This window comes from Quercus lobata, chromosome 4, assembly GCF_001633185.2.
Source record: "Quercus lobata isolate SW786 chromosome 4, ValleyOak3.0 Primary Assembly, whole genome shotgun sequence".
Classification (NCBI taxonomy): domain Eukaryota; kingdom Viridiplantae; phylum Streptophyta; class Magnoliopsida; order Fagales; family Fagaceae; genus Quercus; species Quercus lobata.
Genome location: NC_044907.1, coordinates 3111210 through 3129712, shown reverse-complemented (window position 1 = coordinate 3129712; position 18503 = coordinate 3111210). Strand labels below are relative to the sequence as shown.

Genomic DNA, 18503 nt, shown 5'->3' with positions numbered 1-18503 from the left:
TTATAAAGTCTTTTTCTTTATATATATATGAGAATATAAAGGTGCAGCTCTGCAGAATTCATGTCTCTTGCTAATGCGATGGTCCCATTGGAAATGTCCAATCTACAAAATAGTGAAAATACAAATCATAGAGATTAAAGTACATGTAACTTCTGGGTCTTAAGGAATCTAGCATTGGAGAGTTTGGCGTTTATCAGAAATTAACCCATCTAATCATTTTCCCACACTTCCCCCCATTCTGCATATAGGTATCATATTTGTTTCAACAACATAAACGTTAGCCTAACGATATGAAAAATTCTGCAGAATACTGTTATATGGTCTGCAGTTTGTGATAGTCTCCATGACTTCTTGTTCAAGTCTTCTCCATCATCTCTGGACATCACCATTGAATAACATATTTTGCACAAAATTAAGGTGTTGTGATCACTAATGAAACTGCTCTAAGTTTGTTGTATTTGTTCATGCACTTCTTTTCCTCTTTATGTGGAACCTGCAAGAACAGCAGCACGAAAAATTAGAAAAGGCAAGGGAGGGAACGATGGTGGAGAGGGGATGGAAATTGTTTAATTCTATTTTCTACATGGGATCCTTCTCTTACCCATGTCCTGCTATCATCCAAGTCAGGAAGTGTGGCAAACAGAACTGCAAAAGTGCACGAGCTACATGAATTGAAGGATGTTTAATCCTTAGTGTTGATAGATGCTGCCACAAAAAGAACAACATGAAATACACTTCATTTCTAATTCAAGCAATGAAGCAAAGAGAAGAATTAACATGAAGTGATGCAAAAAGCAGGAGGAAGATAACTCACAGACAGAGGGCCGGGTGAAAATTCCATGTAAGGTTGATAAGTGTCAATCATTTTTGATGCCATTCTGCTAGCTGCATGCACTGTGCTAATACGGAACATTCTTTTCTTCTCGTAGCTATTCATGATGAAGTCACAGAATTAGAATGCAGGGTAACCGAGTAAGAGTTTTTTCCCCCACTAAGACAGATTACCTTCTAAGTGTTGAGGCAGTTTCATAAGACTGTTGAACATCTGAGCCACTTTTGGCCAACTTATCAAGCTCAAGTATAAGCTGGTAACAGTCCTGCACATACAATTGTTACCATAATGAGCCTATAGGAACTTAGAAGAGATCTTTATCACCAACCTCAGGCATCCATTAGCAATAAATTTCATTTGCAACCTATCTGCATTTTCTGAGTATCAATGACCAAAGTATCCAGTAGCCATGCCAGATAATTTTCATTGCATTTGACAGGACATGGTTATGCTTAAATGAATATATAACAAAAGAATAATACATAAAAATAAAATTTCATGAGAATATTCATTTCACAAAATCCTAAAATTATCCATTTCAGAAATGGTTGTAATAAAATTACTTTGTTGCCATGAGAAACAAATAACAAGGGTTATCCACATGCTCCTTAGAATGTCTAGGTAGCTAGAAAGTATATCATCCATTCACAGATAAGATACCTCAATTGCCATGCAACCCCCTTGGCCGAAATTAGGCTGCATAGGATGAGCAGCATCACCTAACAGGGTAACTCGTCCATTTCCCCAGCTGTAGATCATGTCTCTGTCGTAGATGTCTCTCCGCAAAATCATGTGCTCAGGTGTTTCCCTGATTAAAGTAATCACTTCATTACACCAGTTTCTGAACAGCTCCAGAAGCCTCTTCTTTTTACCTGTGACATTTAATGCATGAATACATGTAATTGACTCTTATTAGTCTGTTAAGGATCCATAGCCAATCCCAAAATTTTAGGACTAAGGCCTCTTTGTTAGTTGTTTTAGTTACATAAGTGAGATGAATTTAGTTAGCCAAAACATTATCATGAGAGAGAGAGAAAGAGAGAGAGAGTTACCTTTGGGAGGATCGGTATTTCTTTGGGGTTCCTTATGGAAGGCATACCATTGCATTTTCCCATTCCCAACATCTGAAGCAACAAAGTACTGATTCAATCCTAGGAACACCCGATACCTTCAAACAGAACACTAAAATAAACAAACAGAATGCATAACTACTCAGTATCTCTACATATTCTTATGTCATTTTAAATACATCTATAAGCTAAGGTTGTGAATATAAAACCAAGTAACATACCCAACAATATCGATATATGGTGGCACAAAGTTAGTTAGTCCACTATAGCATGTATAACTTGAATAATTTGCTTCCTGCTCCCCAAACAATTTTGAACGCACCTAAAGGGAAAGTTGAACAATAATTTGAAACTTAAAAGCGAGGAAGAAGAAATATTGCGCTGGAGTTGAATGATAGAGATGGGCTAGATAACATACTATTGACCAAATTCCATCAGCTCCAACTAATATGTCTCCATCATACTGCTGTCCATCTTGAAGTATAGCTGTTACCTAATAAACGATGAAAGGGCAATGAAATACATACAGAAATTGGTTTATTAGAATTCAAGTTGTTAAAACATTTCAAAACCTTGTTGGGGTCTTCCATGAAGTCCACAACTTTAGACTTGTTTCTCACAATTTCAGACCCAACTGCATTGATTAAGATGTCTTGCAATTCCATCCTACATATTACTTGAGTAATAGGAAGTCCCCTCCTTACAGCAGGAGTAGAAAGGTCAAACTTAGTAAACCTGAAGCAGAAGGGACACAGAAATTTTGACATCAATTACCAGCAAATAAACACTAATTTAACTTCTTGGTGGGTCTTATGGGAATAAGAACCATAAATTTATCAGTCAAGCTCGATGGATGGAGATTATGTCAATGTCAGGGGTAGAAGCATCACATTCACATAAACTTCTGAGACTGATACAATCCAGTAAGTTTTGACAATATGCATTAACTGTCATGACTAATAGCTATTCAAATAATGGTGGCTATCTTTGCTTATGACATTCAGCACTCTTTTTAAGTACAGTTCCTAACGCATACCTTAGATTCTTTAATTGAATACAACCACATGGTCAGTATAAATAATGGTATCTTTTTCAAGGAGAATTAATTTCAATGATGAAGTTTGTTGGTCAAAGCAACCACATGGTTAAATTTAATTGGGGAACATAAGCTACAACACCAAAGAACTGTCGATCTGAGCAAATCAACTACATGAAAAGTCAGCCAAAGAGCTTAATAGGCAATCAAGGAAGACTATGAGAGAAAAAGGTCACCACTTACCATTCACCAGAGACACCATCTGCGAGGCCATTGATCCTATTGCCAGTAACACAACCTGCTTTCATAATTTGCTCAGCAACATTCTCATCTATCTCTTGCAACACGGCCAAAGCACTACTTAAGAGTTGAATAGGGCCACGATGCCTACCCTCCCCTCTCACCGCACTCAAATCCTTCTCAAAAACCTTTACTTCAAACCCTCTATGCTTTGCAGCCAGAGCCAAGACTAGCCCCCCTATGCCCCCACCTGCTATCAGAATCTTAAGTCTCTTTCTTCCTTCACTGTTCTTTTCATCTGACTTTAGATCATCATTACCACCTTCACATCTAACAAAATAGCTTCTCATACTGGCTTTTTTAGCTCCAGGGTGAGGAATTTTATTACATGTCTGGTTTTGATTGCATGGATTAAGGTACAAGAGAGATGCCATTCTTGTTCAAGAAACAAAAAGCTGGAACATATGCTTATAATGGGTTGCTGTGTTTATGTGGAAAGCACCGAGTTGACAGTCACTGTATAACACGTGTACTTTTGCCTGTTATGCACTGCATGAGGTAGGTCCGTTGAAAAGACTTCTTTTTCTCAGATAGTGCTAACCAAACTATACGCACCAAAGGCAAGGAAAAGTCCAGAGATAACAATTACATCTACGAATTCACCCCAAATAAAAAAGAAAAAAGAAAAAAAAGAAGTTAAGAATGTTAAGTGCATTTACATACTATTTTATTTTACTATCTCAAAAGTTATTTTATCAATTATATTATATTATTTTATAACACACCTAACATTTTAATTTTTATTTTTCTATTCAATTCATTAAAATAATATGTATTACCCAATAAAATAATATAATTCAATCTCTCTTTCAATAAAATAATATATACTACCCAATAAAAAAAATGAAATTTAAATTTACAATGAGTGGAGTCCACTGCAGCACTATTGTAAAACTTTTTACAAGTACAAGACCAGAAAATGGGGTTATTTTTTGCTTTGATGCTAAAATTTCCCTACATATATCATTTACAATGCCTAATGTGAACGCACTTAGCCGAGTCGAGTCCTGTTACAGATAACTTTTTTTAAATAATTTTTTTACAAAATTTTTCATAAGTTTGAAGATAAATTGTTATTGTTACCTCAATTGTTATGAAAAATATTATGCTGACAGATTTCTTGTTAATACTTTCAATTTCTTCTAATTTTTATTTAAATATAAGACATAATATTTAAAAATAAAATAAGGATCCGTTTGGTAATGTTACTCTAACGTTATTTAAGTGTTGTAAAAATACGTGTGGATAAAAAAATGTTGTGAAAATACATGTTGTGTTGTTTAAACAACATTACCAAACAGGCTAATCTTTAGGAATATATATCTTTTAAAGGGTTTCATTTGCTTCAGTTTTCTTTTTGGTAAACAATTTGCTTCCATTTTCACATGCTACTGAGTGAAGCCTATAATATATTGGACGGGTCTGTATAATATCCAATACACTAGCACGAACAAGCCCAACTCAATACTATTAATTTTTCAAAAGAACCATTATCATTCCAGTATAAACATTGAACCATGATTTATTTACTTGTGTTTTCCTTGTAGTCTTTCTAAAAGCAGACAAAAAGTAGGAAGTTACTTTCGTAAAATTAATGTCACTTTCTTGATTTGTTTGAAGGTTAACATGGATGAGATGTCAAAGATGCACATTCCCTGAGCATAGTTAAAGTTCCATACATGTTCTAATTTGTTTGGAGAGGAGCTGTCTACTAAGAAATAATTGCATGGCGGGGGCTGCCTAAAGACCGCATATTGAGCTTTTGGTCCACATTAGTCACCGTCACACAAAAGGGTGAGCATGTAGCTTGGCTTATTGGGAAGTTATTAAAAATAAGTTTATCTTGTCATTTAATTGAAAGTATTTTCTTTTATTTTCTATCTATTTTTGGATAAACAAATGTACTAGAGATTACCAACTATTTACAGAAAACAGGATACATATATCCCGCTAAGTGGTTGCCCAAAACTTTTATTAAAATTTTAGTGCTAAGAAAATAAAGAACATGTCCCATTGCAAAACCTCATGCTAAATATATAATGATGATTTGAGAGAAAGAGGGAGAGGGAAAGAGAGAGAGAGAGAGAGAGAGATGTTACGCATGAATAACACAAATTTATACAGGACCACCACACGTTAATCACTAACCAAATAATGTATTGTACACTAGCATCAGCATCTCCTAAGTGAACTCAGTTAACCAATAAATTATTAACCCAGCAGCAGCTACAACAATACCCATCCATCCCTACAATAGCACTATCCTACTAATTGTCCCAAGCCCAGAGTCATCCCCAGCGGGGGAGAGAGAGAGAGAGTTGGAAGATGGTAGTATTATACTAGAAAGTAACCTTCAAATCAGATTTTTCCATTATAAAATCTTAACACTCTATCCATCATATTAACCTCCTCCAGCCTTAAAATTGTATGTTATAATCCTGCTTTCTGTTGTAACCAGTCCCTAATCAATCTCGATCCATTGACTGCCCAAGCGAGAACTGGTGGCCACCCTCATCTGTTTAAAAAAGAACAAAAATGGGGCATTAAAATGGAATCAAGTCAAATAATTAGCCTTAATTAGGGGGGTAAGAAGGTATGAATTATGGGTCCATGGAATAAAAAACAAGTTCATTCTATTTCCAAAGCTAAGGAATAACAAGGACTTCTTTGATGAGATTTATCATCAAATGCTAAAGAACAAAGGACACATTCAATATCCATGGACTGTTTAAACAGCCCTAATTGCTGGACACAGTTCTAAAGTTAGCTTATATAGGGCAACCTAAGCTCCTAAGAATAATGCAAGGTAAGATCAAATAATTGTACCGCTTTCACCATCAGAAATCTCATTAAGCCTTGAAATTGCGTCAACAAGTGCTTGCTCTTGCTCCTGCAATGATGTATACATGCTGTTTGAGCAAAGAGATGTAAAAGCAACAAAAGCTTGAGAAAAAACTCAAGAGTGGGGGCACCCTCAACAAAGTACTTGAGAAGGGGAAGGGAGGGTGGGGTGTAATTTCTTTCTTACCTTCAATGCTTTCTTGGCTCTCTCAATTTCAAGAGGATCTGGATGATTTGCACCAAAAACTCTCTCCACCTATCCAAATTCCACAGAAAATTATACAAATGTAAAGACATTAAAAAGTTTACAATTACAGATGATGGAGGTTTCACTTACCTCCTTGATTAGAGTATCTGTGTGAAGAATTTTTATATCATCTGGTGCTTTCTTTCCAATTCCATTTTGCGATGGCAGAAAATCTTTTCTGGCATGACCCTTTGTAGCCCCTCTACCTCTTCCTGCACCTGGAATACCATCACGGCCAATGGGTCTATTCATCCCATGACCTGATCCACCATAACCCCCTCGACGGGGGATTCCAGGATCCTCACCAACCCATTGGATATCCTCAGGGGAGATCTGCATTAAGAACTAAGAATCAATAAAAGCAAAATAGAATATGTATATGGAACTAATATATTAACTGCCAGATTATACCATACAAAGGGGCATCTTAGGCATCCCAAAACTCAGCTTTGCAGTATATAATACATGTCGTGTAGATGTGAAAAGTGCTCTTTTTTAGTCTACATGAAAGTCCCAACCACATAAATTTTTTTTATAGGAAATAATAATTTTATTGATAAAGGACCATTTCACAAAGAATAATGAAATAGCCAAAAAAATATGTACAAACAACAAAGAAAAAAGGGTTTATGTATAAGAAAAAAGGGAATCTATAAACAACGGAATGGAATCACTTGAAGTGAATCACCAAGCTTGAGACCAATATAACATCCCTGCAAACAATGCTATGAGCCAGTCCCCTAAACGCTCAGAATCCTCACAAAAAAAGACCATTACGCTCCTTCCAAATGATCCACATCACACAATGCAGTACCAAATTCCAAATATTTGACGTGTGCTTCCCAAACCAATTCCTCCATTCAGCCAATAGATCAACCACCCTCTAAGGTAAGACCCAAGAGACTCCAAAGGATCTAAATGCATAACTCCATAACCAGGAAGCCCCTACACAATGAATCAGGAGATGATCAACATTCTCCCCACTACACCAACACATACAACACCAATCCACAATCGTGAAGCCTCATCTCCTCAAATTATCAGTAGAAAGAATCCTCCCCCATGTGGCTGTCCAAACAGAAAGATACCCTCCGTGGAGCCTTCGCACCCCAAATACTTTTTAAAGGAAAAGTGTCAGCACCATATCAAAACCTCCATCCATTTTCAACCTCCACCCCACTCGATCCCCATCCTCATTACAAAGAGAATGATAATCCAGTAAATGAAGAAAAACCCCCACCAACTCCACCTCCCAATCATTAAAACCCCATTGGAACCTCACATCCCAACTCCCTCTTTCCCACACTTTGCCACTCCAACAAATTTGCCACCAACACCTCCTGATTAGCAGCATTCTCAAATAGAAATGGGAAAGCTACTTTAAGCGGCTGTTCTCCACACCAACAATCATGCCAAAATCGGATTCTATTCCCCAAGCCAACCTCAAATCGCACATATTGACTAAAATCATCCCACCCCTTCCAAATACTCCTCCAAAGCCCACAACCATGTGTACCCCTATCCAACATCCATGACACCAATCCGCCTATCCCTCCCCAAACTTCAAAGCTATTACACGCCTCCATAGCTGTGTCTCTTTGACCACATTAATGGGTGAGGTAATCCACTCAAGTCACAAAGTGTAAAATCAACAATAAGTCGGCAACTAAAAGAATAAGTATTGTCGTCTACAAGGAAGCCAGTGAGAGCTGACCCCATCATCAAATGGCAACCACACCAGTTAAACAGATTCTATATGTTTCAGAATATTCTATATGTTTCACAAAACCTATGCAAGTGTTAAAAAGTCATAATACAGAAATTTGAAAAATATAGTTGGTAAAATAGAAATGATGCAAGGCATGGAAGAAACAAACCAAGGCCAAGTGACCAAATAGTCCACTTAGATCGGCCCAGTAATTAGCATAGAATCTAGCAATCTTGTCATTTTATGTTGGCCTTTACTATTATGACTTAAGTTAATTTTATAAATTCATGACATTTTCCTGCTAAAAAAACTGAATAACATTTGACTTTTAATGGCTTAGCTAGAAGGAGTTGGAGGGAGGGAGGGAGGGAGGGAAAAATAAAAGTGGGAAGAGTTCCCAACCACTGACTAGATGGAGAAAAAAAAGAAGGGGAAAGAAGCTCTCCATCCCAGGCCCACTTCTACAATCTGCCCAAATGTGGGCAGATATGGATGGAGGTACCAACAAATTTTACTTTCAACTTGTTAAATGAGAAAGGGCATAATGGTCCATAAATGATGTAAGGTTTTCTATTCTCTTTTCTCTTTTTAACATCCAATCAACATGAGAGAGAATATGTATACTTTCCTCTCCTCCCCTTTCCCGAAAGATAAAGCTTTTCTCTCTTCTCCTTTCTATACAAAACTCCAAATTGTGGCATTAGTAAACTTGAAAAGGCTGACATTAAAAGGACATGACAACAAATCAAGGGCTGGTATTGAACGGTGTACTAAGGGCCTAGTATCTTTTAGTCTTTTAAGCAGCCTTTTGCCATCCAATAATTCAGGCTTTAGCTTGGGTCCCTTGAATTGAACTCAAACACCAACTTAAATCATTTCCCTATCATTCTTTCTATTCTGTTTCTTTCTTCTTGGATCATACTCTTGGTGCTTATTGTTGCTTCAATCCGCTAGAAAGGCGCTGCACCTTTTCTCTGCAACAAGCAGATCTAAGCCCTTTCTACCACCTTAAAAAGCTTCAGAAAGCTGCAGGTAAGAGAAAGTTTCTGTAGGACATGGGGAAAAAGCATCAGATATACCTCCGAGAGATTAACCCATTCCCATGTCTCATTTGCACTGCCAATATCATAGACCAGAGCATGTCGCCCCTGACAAAAATTAAAGGATAATATTCAGCCACATAGATTGCTGCAATAATGATTTAAATGCAATCAAGACCAAATATACACCTCAACTGGATTGTGGTCAGTTATAACAGCTTCATAAAAGTTATTGTCATCAGGCCACCTGGTCCTCACTCTCCTCCCAATCAATGGATCAAAAGTTGCTCCTTCGGGATGCTCACCCGCAAGAGCACCAGAAGAAACCCTATTAGCAACCTGACCCCTCCCAGTAGGGCCTGACAGAGGATACTGCTTCATTGAAGAAGCACCAGGCAAAACCTGACCCTGTAAACAAAATGGAACAGTATGGGAACAAACCAATCAAATGCAAAACTTGCAAGAAATCATACACATGAATCAGTTACAAATTTTTTATGTTCAACTCCAAATTTCATGAATTTAACTTACAGGTTTCTGCTTCTTGCCCTTTGGTCCTGGGATTGATCCTCGCTTTGCGGTGGACGAAGATGGCTGGTGAGATGCTGCTACTGCTTGTTGGTGAAACGTAGGAGATGGTCCACCATAGGATTGTGATGGTACTGGCTGAGAAATCTTCTGTTTCTTGCGAGATGCAGAGACAGTAGGGCTGGGTATTGGATCATGAGCAGCTTGACCAGTACCGAGCATGCCAGATTGATGCCCACCTGCCTGTCTCCACTCCCTAATGACATTACCCAATTCAGCACCCATTAAAAGACGAGAAAAGAGCTGTCTAAAATTTAACAGATCGTACAGACCTTATCCTTCGAATGACATCATCTGCATTAACCCGTCCTAGAAGCTCTCTGTGTTCCTCATTTGATAGTCTCAACTCTTTTCTAAGTTCTGTTATTAAACTTTCCTTCTCCTGAAGAAAATACATTTCATGTAGCAGTCATTTAACCCTGATCAAGCAAATTTAAAGACATTAGATTCCTGATTAAAATAAATGACAAAGTACCCAAGTAATGGCATCAGCTTGAGCTTTAAAGGCTCTTAGAACTGAACTGTATGCTTCTTGCTCGAGTTGGTGAATTTGGGTCTCCATATCAGTTTCACCATACATCCTAGGATATGGAACAGAAGCCACAGCAGATCTTCCATTTCCGGCAACACGCCCTCTAGGAATTCTATTTTGATGTGATGGAGGAAGATCATCATCAGTTCCTGCCATTTTTTTTTTTTTTTTGGAATGCAAAAAAAACCTTTATTAAAGCCAAAGAGTATTGGACACAGCCTAAATTTGGTGAAATAAATTTTTTAGAAAAAATCATGCCAGGGGATGATCACACATGAAGCATGGAAAAATGATCTGATTTGGTTATTGCAAGTTCCAGAAAATAGCTTCTTACAAACAAAGGCAATTTGTGTGGGTTGATCCATATAACTATAACACAAGAAATTACATTGCAAACAAATAAGTCAATTCATTAAGACTCATTTGATCAAAAAGCATGTGATGACAAAGATCAGTGACATTTTTTTCAGCAAATAGGCCAGTTCCATAGCATGTTCATTCAGAAAAGTTACTGTAGCACTTATCAAAAACAAAAAGGAAAAAAAAGAAAAAGAAATTTAATCTATTAGTTGGTGATAAAAATTAGAGAATAAGAACTCAAAACAAATGCAAATGGAACTGCACGTACATAGTTGAGAAAACTACAGAACAAAATAGTAAACACAGTACATATAAAGTGTTCTTAAGTAGCACTCAAGCCAATAAAACTTATGCACTTCAAAACAAATGTGCATTGCTCAATGGAAAAGATGATAGCTGAGGTGCAACTAAAAGTTTTGGCCCTTTAGGTATTAAGCAAAAGCTTTGTACCTCAGATTTATGATCCCAACATTCAACTGGCTCCATTGAGGTCATGGGTATAAACAAAAGGATCATAGGCCAAGAGAGAGGGGTAGGGGGGTAAAGAAAAAGGGGGGACAAATGGCCCAAGTTTAAGGGAAACAATAGAGAATACAGCTGATCCATTTAAGGTTAAGACTGATGAAGAGTACATCAACCAGATTTTCTCCCCTTCTGGAAATAAAGTTATTCACCATTAAACTAAAAAATTCCCTTTTAGGAAGAACAAGAAGTTCTCCTGAAACTCATGATAGCAAGAAACTGCTCCTAGGTTATGAAAAAGAGGTGCAATTTTTTAATGAGTAAGTTTTTGGCCTCGAGGATATGGGGATGGCGGGATTCGAACTAGTAACTGCTGCTTCTTGAGGCGTGACCCCAGCCCATTGTGCCTACCACTAGGGATTAACTAGTAGAGACAACAACTCCAGAAAGCTTTAGGAATCTAAACTTTCGGCTGTTTTTATTTACTAAGTTAATTAAAAATGAGTACCCTTTTGCAATGTGACAAGAGTGTAGCTTCACATACATCATACAAAGCATTATTGCAAAATTTCATTCAGGTTTTCTCTTTCAAATGCGAACTTCCCTGAAGTCAAAACAAAAAGATTTTCTTTTTAACACCATATCTAACCTATTGATAACTTTAACAGTTTTAATCTAAAAAACTCGTACATACAAAAGCTCCAATAACATTCAAAGACTAAGTCTTTCCATTCTATAAAACCCCATTGATAAGCTAAAAATAGCTAAGCTCATAAATCATACAAAAAGCTCAAAACTTTAACACTCAAAAACCCCTAAATTAACAAACCCAGAAACCAAATTCTCATACAATCCCAAATCCCAATCCCTCAATAATTTCATCACAGTCCAAAAACCCTAAAACCCTAAATTTCTTTCACTCCAAGAAACCCAAAAACCCCCCCACCAAGAACATTGACGAAGAAAATTCAAGCAGAAAAATCCCCAAACCCTAATTTCCCTCAAAAAACAAAACATACCCACATATCAAAAAACCCAAATAACCCAAAAAGCACAAAAAAATTGAAAATTTAGAAGAGAAAAATGTTTACCACTGCTATCGTAGGGCTCGTAGTCCATAGCCAGCTTAGTACCAAAGCTTTTTCCCCCAATTTGAAGAGCAAATAAGAGAGAAAACCCTAAAAGCTTTCACAGAGAAATTGGGAAGCGAAAATTGGTCGGAGAGAGAGCTGAGCTTGAATTTGAGCTTAAAAGAGTGGAGCTTGGGAAACGACGACGTTTGGATGTGGATTTGTGATTCTGTGAAGGCGAGGGATTCAACGGCAACTCTCTGATTATTGATGAGAGAGAAAGAGAGAGTTTGGGGTTTTTCGGACTTTGTGTGAAAGAGTGAGTAATACGTGCCACTTTTTTTTTTTTTTTTTCTCTTAAAAAAAAAATTTGTGTGTGAGAGTGAGAGAGTGTGTGTGTCGGATTTCAAATGGGTTTATGAAGTGGGGGGATGTGTTTTGTTTTCAATTTATGGTTTACTTTGAGTTCCGCTGTCTATAATCTAGACTTGATTCCAATTTGCTTTGAGGAGAATGTGAACATAGCTAAACATCAATAAAAGTGTCATCACGCATCAACCTCAACACTTTATCATTCACAAATTGCGACAAAATTGCTTAGGATAGGGTAGAAGACAAAAATAACCAAATACCATCTTTGGCCGAAATCATTAGTAATCTATCACCGTTTGATAAATATTCAGTAATTTATCATTTTTTTAAAACTTGAGTTCCATAATGACGCCCACTAACCTGCAATTTTTTAATTAAAAAGCTCCACGTGGATCTCAAGTTTGATAAACTTGAGTTCCTTGTAAATAAAACTCGAGCTCTATAAGATTAAGTTATGTAAAAAAATTTATGCATACTATGTGTGACTTCTTGTATCATAGAAATAAAATTGATGTTTAAGAGTGCAAAATAGTCTTATGAACTGCTTATGCTTTGTAAAGCATATGTACAAGTAGTAGATCAGAGTAATAGCAGGATAGTACCAATGCTAGTGTGACTAGTTGTAGAGGGCAACAAGTGTTTCTATCAGTTGAGGGGCAGTGGTAGAGAGATCACATACTTCTTGTTTTTGGAAAAGCATTAACTAATGCTATACAACTTAGTTTTTGCTGACTTCTTGTTTTGATCAGTATTAGAGGAGTGGATGACTTCAATTTGGGAACTCAAGTTTTATTCCCTTGTTCAAATTTTCATAGAATTCGATTTTATAAAGCTCAATGTCCACATTGCAAACAACTCGAGTTCCATGTGGACTTTTTAATTAAAAAAAAATGTCAAGTCAGCACATAACTCGAGTTTATATAACTTGAGTTACATGTAAAACTCGATCTTCAGGAACTTGAGTTCCAAAAGAGTGGTATTTCACTAATTATTTCGCAAACGGTGGTAAATCACTAATTATATTCGCCAAAGATGGTATTTGACCATTTTCGCCTAAGGTGGAAGAACCCCTATTAATGTCAGTGCAACCCAGCCCACATCTTTCTCCAACCACCACACCATTACCATAGACCACCATCAGTCCACCCTAATGTGGATTTGTTTTGCTATGAACTCTTTCAAGGCCATCGCTGCCATGCCAATAACAATCCAACCACCACTCAAGCCATAGGGTTGGTATAGGTGGAGATAGGGGCTCTAGAGAATTTAAAGTAACTTGGTTTGGTAGTGAGGGCTTTAAGATTGGGGATAGAGATTGAAAATTTGTGATTTGATTGCAAGGACTTTGTGGGACTTAGAGGCAAAGTGAGGGGTTGCAATAGAGTTGATTACGACACATAAATTGGTTGAGTCTGAGTCAATTAGTTGTTGGCACTACTAAAAAGATATGATTCTAGGCTAGGTTTGATGGAGGTTGATGCTTCAGTTAAAGTGACAAATGTGTAAATGATTAAATGAATAAAGAAATAGGATAGAGATAACATTTAAATAGAGTAGTGATAAAGTCTCGAGGCTAATGTAGGTGAATAGAAAATAGGTTGACTAAAAAAAATGCAACTTTTTTTTAAGGTCAATTTGGCTAAAACACCATTGAGGTTGGCGTACATGCTATAACACTTCCCCCCTCCTCTCCTCCCCTCCCAACCCCCCCCCCCCACACCCTTATGCGAGCATGGTTTGTAACCTTTGTTCTGACGTTTGGTTGGAGTGAAATGAGAGTGGATAAAGTTTTTCACCTAAGTCCACCATTGTTTTCCTTCCAAATTGGTTATAAAAAAAGGGGAAAGGAATAACATTAAAGAAAAAAGTACAAAATTATCCTCATTTTTCATCCTTTTACTTAATAGCATAATACTATAATAGTACTGTGGGGGAGGATTTTGTTCCACACCCCGCAAGCTTATTGTTCTCTTTGGGGAGCCAAGCCCGCAAGGTTTTGGTTCTTGGCCCCGAGTATGGAAGTCCAAGATTTTCACCTCAGGCCAAGGGCTTTGCATTGTAGCCATTTTGGCTTGACACCTTTGTCCCACATCGGTTGGAGATGCACCCCACTCATGGCTTATAAGCCAACCATGAGTGTACCACTACTACACATGTGTAGTAGTGGTAGAGGCATGCCCCTGGAGGGTAACAAAGCCGTGCGGGTAACATGCGGCGCGGACATGGCGGGTCCAATCCCACCCTTGCCCCAAAGTGGACAATACTCTTGATGGGGCACATCCCCTCAAAAGTGCCTTTTTGTGGGGGAGGATTTTGTTCCACGCCCTGTAAGCTTATTGTCCTCTTTGGGGAGCCAAGTCCGCAGGGTTTTGGTTCTCGGCCTCGAGTATGGAAGTCCAGGATTTTCACCTCAGGTCAAGAGCTTTACCTTGTAGCTATTTTGGCTTGACACCTTTGTCCCACATCGGTTGGAGATGCGTCCCACTCATGGCTTATAAGCCCTTGGAGCAACCATGAGTGTACCACTACTACACCCCTTGGCCTGAGGTGAAAATCCTGGAATTCCATACTTGGGGTCGAAAACCAAAACCTTTCGGACTTGGCTCCCCAAAGAGGACAATAAGCTTGCGGGGCGTGGAACAAAATCCTCCCCCACAAGTGCTTTACTCTTTTTTTGTCCCACTTTCGGCCTTTCATATTTGTACAAGCATTGCTTAATAAAAGAGATAGGATATTTTTATAAGTTTATCTCTTTAAAATTTGATAAGTAGTTAAAATTTGATAACAAGGCAATTTGATTGGATATGACACGACATCTGCACCCATTAAAAACAAATAAATCAAATTGTCACACTTTAATGTAATAACCTTACATAAATTTTTTTTGTTAGTGTTACATTCCATTTCCATTTCCATTACCCTAAAATGTGGGGTTTAAACATTTTTTTTTTTAAACCGTGATTTATAGCTTGAGTTTAGATTAAGTAGAGTAGGTGATTTGTTTTGTTTTGTTTTATTTTTTTATAATTTTGGTTAAGTGAACCAATGGGAGGGTGAAACATGTGTGGTATAGGTTGATTTAAAAAAAAAAAAAAAAATTATGGAAGTTTATATTGTGTGTGTATGTATTGTTTTAAAGTAAAAACTTATGTTTGGTAATGTTGAAGAGTGCAGTGATAATAAGGTAGTTGACATGGTAAATGTGTATGATTATTGTGGTATCTTCGATTTTAATATTGAGACAATCCATGAAGCAGCCTGTCCTCCTTTGATTGCATAGTTCGACCCTATCCTCGTGTGTGGAGGAAGGATCAGGCCTGTGGACACTGTCGCAGTGACGCTAGTGAATATATACATTGGCCCAAAAATTAATTAAATTAAAATGTAAACTTGGTATCAAATTAGATTACAATTAGAAGCAAATTGGGATTGAATTTAGATTTTCATTAGGCTTCAATTTTATATAATATATATGATAAGTAAATCTCATATTCATAATCGTCTTTAAAAAAAAATAAAAGAAAAATTATTATTTATTTTTCATTTAGTGAGTTCGGGGTATAAGAATGCATAAATATATTTGTTTTCATTTGAAGATGCTATGAATTTTATGATTTAAAGTTTAGGACATACTCTACTTTATCATACATACAGAAGAGAAAAAAATTTCATTTAGCTTTTTTCATTATTTTATTTCTCTTATATTACATTGTATATGTTTTATTTTATTTATGAAAACATTGTATATGTTAAAGCATGTAAAAATGATTGGGTGTGTATTGGTAATATACTTTTATATATATATATATATATATTCTCATTTGTCACATAAGTTTTTCTTTAAATGTTCAATTCAATGAATACTTAAACTTAAAATATCCAATTTTCTACAAAACAAAGAGATTGCCAAAGTATAAAAAAAATCTTTAAATATATTAATTCTGGCAAAAATTTTTTTTTTTAATTTTAAAAGGAAATGAAGTAGGCACTCAGGGAGTGCAAAAAAGAGATGTTCCATTAAAAGGAAATGGACCAAAAATTACAAAGAAAAGCCGATCAGAACAACCGAAGATAAAGAAGTGGTTCGATAAATGTGCTTTTGAATTAATTTTGGATGTGGTTCAATAAGTGTGTGTTTGGTATTGACTTGAAAAACTAGTTTTTTTACTATTTGGTTTATTTTTACTACTATTCATGCTTCTCATTGTAATTTCTGATATTATTATGGGTGTAAGTGTACTATTTCAACTACCTTTTAGTTTTATTTACATACTTTTAACAAAAAAATTTTAATTTCAGCTAAATAAGCTGTTTTCAAACATACATACATTTAAGGTCCGTTTAGATACAACTTATTTTTGTTGAAACTGAAAACTAAAAATACTGTAGCAAAATAATTTTTAAATGGGTAAATAGTGTCGTGGGACCCGTGAACAGTGTGTGAATAGTGTCTTTTGTCCCCTGCACAGTGCTCACATGTGATATTATTGTTCACGCGCTAAAAAAAAATAAAAATTGGCAGAAAACACAAACGTGGGTTTGGAAATGTGGATCCAAACCCACACTTAGTACACTGGGACTCATGAACGGTATCAAAAATTACAATAGGATCCATGAATAATAACAAAAATAAGCTAAATAGTACAAAAAAAAAAAAAAAAAAACTAGTTTTTTCAACCAATACAAAGCATGCTAAACAGAGAAAATTGGTTTTTAATTTTTATTCAATATAACGTATATTAAAAAATGATTTAAGAAATATTAATCATGATTAAGGGGGACTTCATGGGGACTGTGCTACTACTCTTTTATTATATATTTTTATAAACTAATAATAAAAGGAAAGTTTTTTTTTGAGAAACCACCCCAAGATGAGGGGGGAAGAGACAATATCATTAAGGAATATCAAAAGAGTACACAGATTCACACACTAGTGGAATTTCCTCCATCCAAACTTGGAATGGGGAGAAATTACAGGCTGATCTTGCTAAACAATGGGCAAGTTTGTTCCCTAACCTACGGGTATGAGTAAATGATAGACACTAAAAAGCCAAGGAAAGAAGCTTGATGTCCTCCAGAATATGACCGAAGCTTGAAGAGTCCCTGTCACCGAAGGAGAGAGCATTGATTATTATTTCCGAATCACCTTCAAGTTGCACCTGAGTCAGATTCAGATCTTGAGCCAAGACCAGTGCACTATGAGCTGCTAACACTTCCACCATCTCTACTGATGTAGGCAATGGAATAGTTTGTGTAAAGGCAGCCATGACAAGACCTCTATCGTCGTGAATAACACCAGCCAAACCAGCTAAGTTCCTATCACTAAATGTTGCCCCATCGAAGTTAATTTTCACCCAACCCGACGGAGGAGGCGACCACCTAGAAGCTAATACCGGTTTCGATGGACGTTGGGCAGACTGGAACTCCAACAAGCAATCCGTAGCCAAGCCAATAATCTTTGCCAATGGAGCCACGCACTCCCCAACCCGCAGCTTGTTTCTACGCATCCAGAGCTGGGAAATGACCATGGCAAACAGATCAAAGCAGTCACTATGAGTCTGGCAGCAGTGGAAGATTTCCAGCAAGGATGAGCACTCTTTGGTTAATTTCATGAGCCAAGCAACCTTAGAAGACCAAACAGGGGCCAGAGCAGGACAAGACCAAATAGCGTGAAAAATGGTCTCACTCTTAAGCTTGCAGCCCGGGCAAAGATCATCTGTGATAATTTTCCTTCTTAAAAGATTAGTCTTGGATGGCAGCGTATCTGAACCAGCCCTCCAAAGCAAAGTTTTGACCCTATTGGGAACGCGAAAGCTCCACACGCCCTTCCAAATGCTCCTGGTATTTGAAAAATCCGAGGTTGAGGGCTCATCATTTAGAGCTTCCTCCATGAGCCATCTGTAGCTAGACCTGACAGAATAAGAACCATCCGGGTTATGCGGCCAAAACAACCTATCCTCACAAGGACTAAGGCTGAGAGGAATAGATAGGATTAGAGCAGCTTCATGGGGCAAGAAAATGTTATTAATTGTTTCTTCCATCTAG

General features: G+C 37.0%; 2 protein-coding genes across 3 annotated transcripts; both read right to left on the bottom strand.

Annotated features, from left to right (window-relative positions):
* Positions 1–48: 48 nt before the first annotated feature.
* LOC115984217 (zeaxanthin epoxidase, chloroplastic-like) lies at positions 49–3654 on the bottom strand. The gene is made up of 10 exons (XM_031107185.1): positions 3182–3654; positions 2475–2637; positions 2321–2395; positions 2124–2224; positions 1885–2000; positions 1493–1704; positions 1006–1097; positions 815–929; positions 602–705; positions 49–493 (listed from the first exon to the last, which is right to left on the bottom strand). Exons 1-10 carry the CDS (start codon positions 3610–3612, stop codon positions 463–465), a joined length of 1440 nt encoding a protein of 479 aa, XP_030963045.1. The 5' UTR covers positions 3613–3654; the 3' UTR covers positions 49–462.
* A 1677-nt stretch (positions 3655–5331) lies between these two features.
* Positions 5332–12437, bottom strand: LOC115984218 (protein EMSY-LIKE 3-like). 2 transcript variants are annotated; one of them, XM_031107186.1, is made up of 10 exons: positions 12108–12437; positions 10138–10343; positions 9935–10044; positions 9606–9858; positions 9264–9482; positions 9114–9182; positions 6417–6659; positions 6267–6335; positions 6065–6128; positions 5332–5753 (listed from the first exon to the last, which is right to left on the bottom strand). In XM_031107186.1, the coding sequence occupies exons 1-10, from the start codon at positions 12133–12135 to the stop codon at positions 5704–5706; spliced, it is 1311 nt and encodes a 436-aa protein (XP_030963046.1). In that variant the 5' UTR covers positions 12136–12437; the 3' UTR covers positions 5332–5703. The 2 variants fall into 2 exon arrangements, with proteins under 2 accessions (XP_030963046.1, XP_030963047.1); XM_031107187.1 differs by having other exon boundaries at positions 5661–5753; positions 6065–6147.
* Between the last annotated feature and the right edge of the window lie 6066 nt (positions 12438–18503).